The sequence below is a fragment of the Anomalospiza imberbis genome, chromosome 6 (genome assembly GCF_031753505.1).
Source record: "Anomalospiza imberbis isolate Cuckoo-Finch-1a 21T00152 chromosome 6, ASM3175350v1, whole genome shotgun sequence".
Taxonomy (NCBI): domain Eukaryota; kingdom Metazoa; phylum Chordata; class Aves; order Passeriformes; family Viduidae; genus Anomalospiza; species Anomalospiza imberbis.
In genome coordinates, this window is record NC_089686.1 from 46514551 (window position 1) to 46527644 (window position 13094).

The following is a 13094-nucleotide window of genomic DNA, read 5'->3' on the forward strand; positions in this document are numbered from 1 at the left end:
AACAAGGTGGCAGCAGGAGTCGTGGACCAGGAGTTCTGGTGGTGTCTGCAGAGGCCTTTGTGCTGCCCGTTCTCTCCTGCAGTGTTTTCCTGTAACTCTGTTTATTTTTGTTGAAAACTAATTGTGAGATGCCAGAGGATGCAGGAAAGAGAAAAAAGGGTTCTGAGTGTTCTTATTAGTGGTAGGCCAAGACTTTGGCATTCAGTCCATCTGCAGGGAAACCTGTCTAAAAGGCAGAGGGAGAGTTCAGAAAGTCAGAGTTGCTCCAAAGGCTCAGCAGTGAAAATTAATTTTGTGGTAGGTGTGCACCTTGTTAGAGAGGCTGTGGGATGTCAGGTGCTGTGATAAGGGGAAAGAAAACAAAACCGGATTGGAAGGCAGAGTAGCATTCTACCTGAGCCTTGATTAGAGCTAAGGAAACTATTTGTAACCAGCTACTTTGACCCCCTTTACTTCTGCTGTTGACTTGTTTTAGGACTGTCTGGAATGACAAGCATGTGTAGCCAGCCAGAAGAAGGCCAATCAGTGGTAGGACTGGAGCCAGTGCACATGAGGTTTGGAGTTCAGAGTGGGCCTGGAGACCAGGAGCTGCCAGGAGCCAGGGAAGAGGTGCGGGTGTCACCGCTCGCTAGAGGGACACCAGCCTGGCACAAAGGAGGGGCTGCAGAGCTCCTGGTGGGAATTCATGCTACACCCTGTGCAACAAAATCTTAATAATCTCTGCCCAAAAGCCTGACTGTATCCTCTGCTCACTGCCTGACATGTGTGCTTGGATACCATCCAGGCCATGATGCTGGGCTTGGGGGAAAGCAGGCCCATAGTGGAGCAATTCTCTGGCATGAGCAATTCTGTGAGATGTTGCTTCAGAGCCACAGCACATCCTCATGCCTGACTTCCCTTTTAGACTTTGGTAGGCAGTGTTGTGTGTGTGTCTGGGCCCTGGTTGTTACAGCAAAGGCCACTTAGCTCTGAAGAAGAAAGCCCTCAAGTACAGAGTCACTAACAGAATTGTAGCAGTGACCTGATGGGTGCTGTCTCAGCTCTGCCCATCCTGTGCTGAGGATCCCTCTGGCTAAATCCATTCCATATCATGTGCCCATATAGGATGGCTGCTGCAGTGCCTTGGCATCCATGACTACACACCATGAGGGCAGTGCTCAAAACACCTTTCATCACAAATAAATCAAAGGTACAGAGCACAACAGCATAATCTCTTACTACTTCTTTTCCCCAAAAGCCCCAACCTGTTTATGCCCAAATGTAACCAGCAATCAAATACAATATCCATTCAAACATGAAAACTGGAGTTAAAATTGTCTTTTAGAAAACAGAAATCTAACACATGCACATTTTCTCACAGGCAAGGGGGGAAGAAAAAAATACAGAGCTCCTGGCCCAGTGCCAAATAAGGGTTTAAAAATTCATGCCTGCCATAAGAATTTATATAACTTCTGAATAATTTATAGGCTGTGCCAATAACAAGGGGCTTCATATCTGATAGAGATTATTTAATCAATAGAAAACAGCGCAGAGAAAAAGCTGTCAAAGAACTACAGAGCATGTCAGCATGGGCAACTTTTAACCTCTTCCCTGCCACATAGATGTTCAACCATATATATGTATGGAAGGACATTTTACAAGTAGGGTGGTAGCCTGGAAGAAGAATCACCAGTTCTTTTTTCTTCTAGAGGTTTTTCTTTGTCAGTCTGTTGTTCTCTAAGACAGATCCCTTTGAAATGTAGTGAGCTTTCTAGCTCTCAAATTAATTGGTCAAAGGAGTAGCCAGTTTCTTGTAAATCATCTGCTAGAATTACTGTGAGATGGCCCATGGTTCATCAAGGTTGTGGCAGTGCCAACCCTACCATTTGTGGTGCAGCCATTTCAGTCTGTGTTTCATTCTGTGGCAAAACTTAAGAGAGTTTTACAGCTGTTGGCACAGTAAACATCAGGACAGAAGAGAACTAAAGACTTATCTGTCTTTATGATGGAGATTCCCGCCTGATGTTTTATGTCTTTGAGTATATCTCTTTCTATATGACTGCAGCTGGGTTTTGCATCTTGCTGGAGTGCATGGCTGAAGCCGTGCATCTTAAAATCTAACAAGTGCCACATGAATATCTAGTCAAATTCTAGCACAGTAAGAGTTCTAGGACATTGCTCAGTGATGTGTAATGGTACCCAGTGGTACATGTAGGCTTACACAGAAAAGCAACTTGAAAATCTAGTTGTTTAGGTTAAACAAAGTTGTGCTTTATATGTGTAAATGTCATATCACTTAATAAAAATAAATTATTAACTGCTTCCCTAACAGACAGCTAATTGCAAGCACTGATGGACAAACCTTCTATTGCCTGACTAAAACAAAATGTGTGAATTGATTTTCATCCTAGAGCATTAGAGAGTGTTTCTTAGTAATCCTAATTTTTTGCATTTATAATACTTACCTGAAATACTTTGTGTTTCAGCATGAGCTTTCATCTAGAGATCACTCCATTTAACACTTTTATAATAATAAATACATAATTGGTGTAGCTGTTAGTATCTTGTAAATTGTCCTGAGAAAACAAGAGCTACATACCCACTAACAGGCTGCTGCAGGCAATCCCATCTGGCAAGAATTTTAGCATTTCACACCATTTTTGCTACTGGCTAAAAGACAGCTTTTTGTTCTTTACAGATCATAACTGATGTGTTTGTTTGCATTTGGATTTTTGTGTTGTTATTTTGCCAGAAGTATCTGCTAGTGCATGGTCCTAGTGTTCTCTGTGCCACTTAGTCTTTCTTTAACAGCATTTTTCCTGGCATTGCTCAGAGCCAGTCTGTTTCTTTAGTTACAATCCTGATTTGGAGGTAGCATGTAGCTGCCTTGCCTCAGTGAGGGCTCTCTGAGTTATTCCTCAAAGCTCCCTAGGGCATGGGCAACGGCACCTCTTAAGTAGTTGTGGCATATTCCACCAGATGGAAAGGAGAAATAATCATGAAAAGTGTCCCTTTTTTTGCTGTTTTAAGTGGTAGGAGTGTAGTGCAACAGCAATCTAATTATGGAGAAGCCGTTGCTGTGCTGGCACTGGACAAGAATGGGACAATACCCATTCTTATAATCCCACACACAAAGCAACTGTTGGGAATGGGAAGTCCAAGCTGCTGTCAAGCATCACAGCAAAAACCAGCCTTCAAATTGGAGCTGATGAAAACTGATTATGTACTATTTTGGTTCCTGAAAGAATAAATAAAATGAACCAAAAAGAAAGAAAGAAAGAAAGAAGCCTAGGATTATTCTAAGCTTGCATCTCTGATGATATGTAATGGGTCATTTGAGGTTAGGAACTCAGAAGTCTTTTATTGAGAAGGTGGTGATGATGGCATGCAGATGGAAAATAGCAATAGATAGAATGCTGCTGGATGCAATCTCTCTGCTCCTCTCCAATCAACACAATTATTCTTGTATTTATCTTTGCTTTTAAAGAGCAAAGTCTTGTCTCCTTCAAGCACTGAAACTCAACTACAGCTTTTTAGTTTCATGTCTTGGCTTGTAACAGGGACATGAGAAAATAAAGCAAGATGTGGACCTTGGTGTGTACGAAAGTGAGCTGCTGCCTGTGAGAATATTTGCAATCTCCTAGAGAATATATCCAGTGAGGAAAAAGTAATTGAGACTTTATTTTTAACATACACTTGCCTTCATATTGAGTTGCAGAACCCTGCTGTTTTCTGGCTTTTTCAGTCTCCTAGCAGGCAAAGGGGAAATTGGTGGTGGGGACAGCATGGAGTAGAAGGCACAAGGGACCACAGGTGCTAATCCCAGCTCTGATACTGCATGACTGTAACCCTGGACAAGTCACTTGGCTTCACAGTTCTCTGTCAGTAAAGAACAGGAGGTTAATGCTTCGCTAAGCTTGCTTCTCTCATGTGAAATGCAAGGATTGGAAGAGTTGGGGTGTGTCCAGAGCATCCAACATGTGAGAGCTAGGTGCTCTTACAGAGTCTTTTGTCCTAACATAGCTCATGTCTATATCATCACAGCATGTAGTATGCACATTGCCTCCCAGAGACTGGGTCTCTCCTTTCCCTGAACCTTCTTGCAATGGCTATTGCAGAACAGGTTTTCTTACATTTTTACCATGAGAAGATAGACTGATGTTGTCAATCTTACATAGACAGGATTAAAAACTCCCAAAACTTAATTTACCTAATAAGTTGCTTTTCATCTCTAAATGTAATAGGAGAGAAGTTCTGGTTACTGTTCTGTGATTTTCAGAACTTGCTTGCTTGCTTAGAATAAACTGGAAAAGTAGTACTATAATGAAGTGAAAAGCTGTCATATCTGGGAAAGATAAAAGGGAAGGGAGACTCATGAAAATGCTTCTTAGTGTTTTTCTCCCCTACAGGCTACGTGTTATTTACCTTCTTGCAGATCCTCCAAGAGCTGGCATTAGCATACTTCCAATCCTGTAGCACTTTGCCAAAGTAAAAGATTTTAGATGTTGATATGGACACAGAAGATTTGGATTCTTTTCTGTGCCATGGATTCAGGAAAGATGTAGTGTCTGTTTGCCTTATTTTCCAACCCGGGAATAATGTTCTTTCTTTCCTTTGCTTTTTCTGTTTGGCTTTTCAGAGTGTTTATTCTCTTCTTATGTGGAGTTACAGGCACACTCTCTCACACACAGATGGGTAGATACAGATATGCAGCACTTAGTGGGGTTTGTGTAGCTGCCCAGTGGTGCTTAGAACCAGTGCAACACTTGGAAATGTTTAAACCCCTCTTGCTGGCCTGTTTGAAAAGAACAAGTGTACTACTACTGTGCCATGTCATGTGCCAGCAGAATGTGGGCTTGTACAGAGATAGGGGCAAATGCTGAATTATGCCCTTGTTTAACAGAAAATCTCCTAGTTGGGGGCTGTCCTAAAAAAACCCCACAAGGTACTGGAGGGAATAGGGCTGGCAGATAACAACCTGAGCTCACAAATCCTAGCTGCAGCTTAGCCATGTAGTGTTTGTGGAATGATCCCTGCAGCATTTCTTTCTTGCACTCAGCCACGAAGGAGTGTGTTTGTCGTCCTTCTCACTCATGTCACGTTGGGGGCTTTGTCAGATCAGAATACATATCTCTTGTGCTTCTCCGTGTCCCTTGACTTGTCATAGGCACAAATCTTTTTCAAATGCTCTCCCCTGTTCATTTCCATTATTATATCTAGTGCTTCTAGGTGGCAAGCAAAAAATGAATAACCTTGTAAATGTTCCCTTTCTTTCAATTTGTTTTATTTTTCATACAACGTGTCAGTGCATTTTTGTTGAGTGTTTTTAATAAGATGAAGTTGATGAAAATAAATTGCTTCACAGTTCCTGCTGTGGGTGACAGAAATGCTGGGTCTGTATTTTTTAAAAACTGTTTGTTTGAAGCCAGTGTGGAGGGTGTTCTGTATGTGTAACTGCAATCATCTTTGTAAGATACCTCCCAGAAAAAGAAAGCAGCTAGCAATTTGAATTTTGGGGGCAAGATGCACTGCTGTATCCAGTTTCTTCTGGGCACAGTGAGACAGCAAGCTGTCAAGAAGAATTTTAGGATTGATTCTGTGCCAGAATTGGGTCTGCCATATTGGATAGTTAGCCAGATCTGTCTCTAATATGAGAGGGAAAATGAATTCTACAGCAAACCTTCTTACCAGACTGTCTGTTAGCCAAGGCTTAGGAACTAATGATTGGGACTTGACAGTGTGGACACCCCAGTTGCTCATAGCTGCTGCGTATCAGCTTTCTTCTGTGTTTGAATGACTTGCTCAAGAAATGTCATGTCTATAAACAGTGATCTCCAAAATTACCAGGGTGTACCCAGCAGACAGTTGGGCAACTACCCATCTGTTTGGAAAGAGGATAACCCACATATTCCAAATGGGATTTTCAAGTTAAGATTTTTCTCTTTTTTAACTGATTTTCATTTTAAAAAGTCAATATTACTATGTTTCTTGGAACTGTTTTGATTTTGATCAAAAAATGCAAAAGTACAATTTTAATTCCCTCAAGTTTATAATTTTATGTTTTTGTCCATTTTTTGTGTCCTCTTAGTACTTATTTAGCTGGCAAGACAATACCAATGTCTGTCTTTCTGTAAGGTGGGGAAGTGCTTTCTCCTTCCGGTAGCTGGGAGCTGACACATAGAAGTGACACGGGACCAGGAGCTCAGGTCCCACTTTTGCAAATTCAAGGCTATTGCCATTATCATTGAGCAAGCTTTACTTTCCTCACAATTGCTTTTAGTCCTTCTATTGTCCTAGCTTTTTGGAAACATTGAAAACAGGACTAATTAAGGCCACAAATTTATATTAATCTTCCCCACTTTTCATTTCAAATTAAGAAATTTTCTTGGAGATTATGCTGCTTGAGGTACAGAAAAGACAGTATCCTGGATTAATTATTCTTCATTGTCCACTCAAATTTGAGGAGTTGGATTAATTCTAGTAGTAAAAGCATTCTGCTGTAAAGCAGAGGGTTGAGGGATCGTGCACATACAGTTCAGTATGGTCTGCTGCACTGTTGGGAGGCAGGGACTGAGAAGTACACTCAAACTTGTTTGTTTTTAAAGGATTCCGTTGATGGTGTTCCTGCCACTTCCCTGGGAAAACTGTCACTCCCACTATTAGGCAACATTTCCAGAGATTTATACAGCTTTCCTTTGCTTGGCTGCCTTTCATTAGCCCTACTTAAAACAGGAAGGTGGTCCATCCATGGCAAGTCCCTTCCTTCCAGAAGGTTTCACTCTTCACTCTGTGACTGCCAGGAGTGCTGTATGAGGTCAGGAGTTTCCTCTCCTGCTCCTTGGCCCCTTTGAGCCACATGTATTCACTCAGTGCCACATTTTTCACCTGTGAGTTGCAAGGCCAGGCAGCTGCTCCAGCCAGTCGCTGCTGTTCAGCACCAAAAGCTGAGCTTTTATATAGGCTGCGCACGCGTGGTTTGTTTGTTTTTTTTTTTTCCTTTTTTAATAATGTACATTGTTCACCTTAATTCTTTCTGTTTTGTTGACATCTGTCTGGTTCTGTGTGACTTGCAGCTTTGCCACAGCTGTTTTATAAAAGAATTGTCAGCTTGGTTAAAGGACCTGAGGCTTCTTGGTAGAGTCTTACTCCACTGTAGCTTTGAGACCTGCTGTGGAAGCTTATACCTGATTATTTTCTGCTTCCTGTCCTGGTCTTTGGAGTAATTTTTAGCTTCCCGATTAGGTATTGCTATGCCATTGGACACGGAATCCAACAATGGCAGGTGTGAAGTTTGCAGAACCACTGTTAAAACATATTAATCACTCTTGATTTTAAAATTCCAATTCTCTTCCACTGTTATTTCTGGAAGTGTTCCCCTTGACTACATATAAACACAAGTGTTTGTATATAACTGTGTGAGAGTGAGGGGGTTGGTGTGATCACATACTTAAAAAATCCCGGCTTTGTGTTTTTCTAGGTATTTGGTGCTAGAACATGTGTCAGGTGGGGAGCTCTTCGACTATCTCGTAAAAAAAGGAAGATTGACACCAAAAGAAGCCAGGAAGTTCTTCCGACAAATCATCTCTGCTTTAGACTTCTGCCATAGTCATTCAATATGGTGAGTACAGCCATTTCCAAAGGGAGTTCCCTGCTACAATAAAGGGATCTTACCTTGGTACTTTTAATTTTAAGTAACTGATGTTGTAAAGCTCTAAAAGCGAAGTGCTGGTGTATTTTTTAATTCTTGACCATGTGTGAGACAGTGTACCAGTCACAGAAAGACTTCTCATGGAAAAGATTGTCTGTCATTTTTCACTGGAGAAGAATTAATTCACAGGGAAGGCTTTAAACAGGAAAACCAAAACCACCGAGGAAAAAGAATTTCATTTCCATAACTTTTGTTGCGCTTACTAATAACTAAGAACTACAGACACTGTATCAAAATGAATCCCTGAAGAAACCTGGGACAACTGCAAATACAGCAAAGTCATTTTATGGTTCCCTTCAGTTTTTGGAAACCTGCTGGCTTTTGGCAACCTTTACTGAGTCTCCTCTGGGCATTTGAGTCACTGTTGCCTTTAATTTCCTTTCCAGTAGGAAAGAATTTTCTTACTGACTCCATCATATTATTTAACCATGGAGTGTGGTTTAACCTGTGCTTTCAGGTACCGTTTTATATTGGACCCGTTTCTCTTCAATCTTCAGCAAGTTGAGATAATTTAAATTATACTGAAATCAAGTTGTTGCACTCAGTCTGAGCACAAGAGTGTCTGTACAGCTACTGACCCATAACTGCCTGCTCATTTCTCACAAATGCAGTTCCTTGCATTTGGATTGGCTGGGAGAGAACATTTACATTATGTCTGCATGGCTGCTTCTCCAAAGCCACAGCCATCCACAGATCCCCCACTCCAGGAGGCCAAGGGCCACTCAGAGATACTGAAGTAGCTGGATTTGCATAATCACTGTGTGGTTACTTCTCAGTAGCCATAAAGGAATTTTCTGTACTGAAAACTCACAAACCAGATGGCCACAGCAAAAATGGATGTTTAAATATTTACCATGCTCTTCTAGCCCCCTCCCCCTGCATCTCTGAGTCATTTCAGCAGGAAACAGTGATCTGTAAGAGAACATATTTCTAATAAATGGAAAGGGAAAGAAGAGCCTTTCTTGAGGATATATTAAGAAGAGTATACTGTATAAAAAGAGTATAACAGCATGCTCTTAGCAGAAGAGGCAGTTCAAAGGTGGTGGATCTGGGTGAGAAGGTCATGAGGACAATGCCCACCTGACACAGGAAGGGTTACAATAGTCAGAGAAATTCCCAGAGAAGCCAAGAGTAGGTTGCATGCTCTAACTAGAGGATCTAAGTTTTCTGTTGGCAGTGACCTCTGACCAGATTTATTCTGTGAATTCCACAGCTCTTCCTCCCTGCTGTTCAACTGCACTGAGTGATCATGACCTCCTTAGAACCAGCATGATCCTTGGCAGGTTGTAAACCTGTTATTTTTTACATACACTGGGCAGTGTAACCACTGGTGGTTTGTATACATACATGTTTCTGTTCCCTACTTGGCTTAATAGTTAAAAGATCCAATCCAACAACACTCGAAAATGTTTAAGTACAGCTGAAGAGAAATTATTTGCGCTTTCAAATTAATATTCCAGAGAAATCAGAATCTCCATTGGGATAGAAGTTTCTACTAAAGCATGCATATATGTACATACATGCTAGTCCTTTGGATTTGTTGTGGATGCCTCTGGATCTGGGAGAGTTTATTAAACTGAGGATCATGGTGAGGTTGACAGACAGACAAGCACCTCTGCAGGTTTAACACTATGGGATATTTTCTAGGGAGATGCATGTCTATCTTGAAGAATCCATTTTCCTCTGTTAAATGTACTGGATTGTGGGCAGTAGTCTCATTTGACAGTAAATCCCATCTCCTTGCTAACTCCCACCTGACGAGCATCTAGCGCTGGCTAAGTTAGCAGTAAATCATAAGCTCTGCCTCCAGGTCACTCTGAGACTCGTGTGGTCTGTGTTATATTCTGTGCTGTGTTCTGGACAGTAATCAGAAAATCAGAGCATGCATAAATATATATGTGAGTGTAAAACTTAATGTGCTTTCCTGAGCAATGAAGCCTGACCTTGTCTTGTTGTGGGGCAGTGAAATGACAAATCATCTCATCAGCCAGGTTATCCAGTTATGACCACATTGAAAAATGAAGGCTTACTGCTTTGGTTAATGACTAAATGTGGGTGCCTCCAGCCTGCTGGCAGAATAGATTGATTGTCTGGTGTCCCCAGACCCATATAATAGTCCCATCTTCTTCCTGTACATCCCAAAACACTGGGAAATACCTGTGGCTTACTTTAACAGCAACATGTAACCACATTCAGCATTCGCGGCTCAAAATGCATTGATACACCAGCGTTCCTGGACCAAAGATTGAGAAAGGATTCCTCAATCCCCCTCCCATGACTAGAAAACTTCTGCTGCTATCGTGTGGAGAGATCACCTCTGTCTGAGAGGTATTTTCAAACAAGCAGCTGAGAAAAGGAAGCAGAATAGGAGTGGAGCTTGTGTCCGTGTTTTATTTTAAAAATATTATGTGCTTCCTGTTCTTACTTTATTTACTGGAAGCAGTGGGGGAATATTTGGTGTACTTCACTCTGTGGTGCAGTCACAGGGTTTTGTGGCGCAGTTCGGCCATCGGGGAACGCTTATGGGTACGGCACTGTCGGGTCCTCTGAGGGCTTTGTGTGAACGTAGCACCGAGGCACGCCAGGCACCCACGGCCAGAGCGGCACCACTCGTGATGGCAGGGCTATCGCGTGGGATCCGTGCTACCTCGCTGCCTTCCCTGAGCCGGCACTTGGCTCAGTGATGCAGCGTTCCTGCTTCTCCTGCCAGCCCTTCCCTGCGCTCCCAGGGCTCCGCACCGTGCTGCAGCGCCTGGAGCGGGTGCGCCGAGCAGCCGCGCAGGGAATGGCACAGGGCCTGAGCTTCCCGTGTGAGGCCATCCCAGCTTGGGAAGTTTTCTCCGCACATAACCGATGGGCTTGGCCTCAGCTGCCATTCACCTCGTACTGAGTGTCTGCTCTCCTACATTCTGGGCCTTGAGGGTACCTCCGCTGGGTGCCCGAGCCAACAGCCCCTTCTGAATGCGCTGCCCCCGCACTGCGGGGCAGCTCTCAGCTGGGTGAGTGCCCGGCAGTGTCCTCTGCGGGAATCCGTGTGCGAGCGCCTCCGGGGCCGGGAGCCAAGCGCTCGGTTTCCTCGGGCAGAGCCGGTTCCCGGTGGCTGTGGGGAATGCTGCAGCGCCGGGCGGGGCGGGCCGGCGGCCGCCTCATTGGCTGGGCGTGACATCACCGGCGCGAGCCGCCATTGGCGCCGCGCGGCCCCTGCCCCGCCGCGCGCCCGCGGCCTGGCCCGGCTCCGCTCCGCCGTGTGCGGCTCGCGAGCTGACAAATAAAAATACGATTACAGAAAATGCCCCGTGGCAAACCTTATTACGGCTTCAGAGATAACAGATAATGCCAATTACTGCGCAGGGCAGTGGTGACATTGAGAGGAAATCCCCTGCGGTAATGAGCAGGGAGATGATTATTTCATTTTATTTTTATTTTGGTTGCGTTTCATTTTGTGTTTCTGTGGGTTTTTTGTTTTTTTTTTTTTGTTTTTTTTTTTCCCTGAGCGTGTACAAGAGGGGTTAAGGCAGGTTGCTTATGAATATTGATAAATGACAATTAGGAGGGCGCTTTCTGCCTTCCTCGCCCCGGGCTGTGCTTGCGTGCGCACGGCCGGGGAAGGCTCTTGCTGGAGTGTCTGTGCTGTGTGTGCCTGCCCGGGCCCGGGCCCGTGTGACTTGGAGGGCTGAGGCAAGGAGGAACAGCTTTGTTGGCCTTTGCCTCCTGCTCTTCCCTCCGTGCCGGCAGGGAGAGGCTCCCCATAAAACAACGCTTCAAGATTTCACAGCGCTAGTGCCAAAATCTCTGGTATGTTCCTGCAGGCGGGAGCTGCCGACCACTGTCAGTAAGGGAAGCAGGCTTTTAGGGAGAAATCTGGGGTGTCTCTGAGAAACAGAGCTGAAGAATACCAGCTGCCACGTCCTGCCATGTAGTGCCACCCTCCTCATAACTCCTGCTCTGCCCTCCTTCATCCGTAAGGCGCGTGCTGGGGTGTTCTGCAGCTGAAGACTGCAGCAGATGGGTGCTTTCAATCATGACTCAAGGCCTCCAGATGTGAAACTGGACCAGAAATGGGGGGATTTAATAAGATTGGTTGCTGGTTTGTTGTTTGTTTGGGGTTTTTTGTTCTGGTACTTGAGTGTTCAAGTTTTCTTTCAGACCATCAGAAGTAAGAAAGGTGCATTTTCACCCTGTTGAAAGCGCACCATTCATTACCTGAATCCTGGAGTTTCAGTTCTGTGCTCAAGACTCACTGTAAAACGGCGAGGAATTTTCAGATATCCCTTGTACAGGGAACCGGAGAAAAGCCATCAAATGCAGCAGCTGCAATGCCAAAGGCAAAGTTACCAGCTCAGCTAAAATCAGGGGACACGTATTTTTGTAAGTTTTCTTCTTTATGTAAGCCACTGGAAACTCAAAAACGGCATAGTCTTACTGTAAGCATAACCAGGTAACATTTTCTGGGAAATGCAGCAGTGGTGATCAGACCTGACAGGCTGTTCTGGCTTTGAAATACATGAATATATGCTTTGAGGAGAGGTTGGCAGGGAGAAACAATATATTTTAGTGGATCAATGGAAATAATTGTTTAAAGGCAAGCAACATTTTATGCATATAAACCTTTCCCCAGGCCTCCTGATATGTTTATAGATGTTGTCCTTTTTCCTAGCTATAATTATATTTACTTGTTCTGCAGAGTTCTGTGAAAACTTACTAAATTTGAGCATAGCAACCATGGCTATAAACCAAGAATCTTCTGTAGGTAGATACAACTTACATGTTTGGATCATATTTGCAGAAGCAAGAGAAGATAAGATCAAAGGCTTTTTTTGTTCATGAAGTTTAAAATAATGCTTCTCATGCTATTAATTGTTACTGGTAAATTATTTGCATGACATCAGGTACTTTAAGAGGCATACTGCAGAACAGTTATTCTGTGGCCTGGCCCTTCTGGGAGTTTGAGGTCAGTAAGAAAAGCATTTGCGAAGTAGCCAGCAATTTGATTAGTACAAATGACCTGCAACTACTCCAATTAAGAGGTTTCTTGGGTTAGAAATCTGTGACCTACAATGAGTTGTCATAGAAACTGATACGAACGTTTCAGCTCAAACATCACTTTAAAATAATGGCTTCGTTTGTCATCTCATGCCAGGTGACAGCTCCTTTGAATCCAAGATCTAGAGTCTGTCCCTACACCAGAATTCTTCTGGCAGCCCTGGGTGACAGGCAGAGCATGTTTTTTCTGCAGTTGCTGTAGTACAGGTACAGGGATATTCTCAGATCAGGAGGATGGACTGGAAAAGCACTGGAGCAAATTAAAGGAACTGTCTGAAGAGCATCTCTGGCTGTGACTAGAAAGCAAGCGTGGCCAGTGTGGAAGTGGGAAGCTGGGACCTGTTAATGCATATCTCTGCCTTTC

General features: G+C 43.6%; 1 protein-coding gene across 15 annotated transcripts in view; it reads left to right on the forward strand.

The window, feature by feature from the left end:
• BRSK2 (BR serine/threonine kinase 2) overlaps positions 1-13094 on the forward strand; it is a 304017-nt gene that overhangs the window by 203256 nt on the left and 87667 nt on the right. For all 15 annotated transcript variants that reach the window (XM_068193902.1, XM_068193900.1, XM_068193905.1 and 12 more), the window contains exon 4: positions 7457-7597. In XM_068193902.1, the coding sequence (XP_068050003.1) occupies positions 7457-7597 (141 nt within the window). The remainder of the gene's footprint in view (positions 1-7456; positions 7598-13094) is intronic.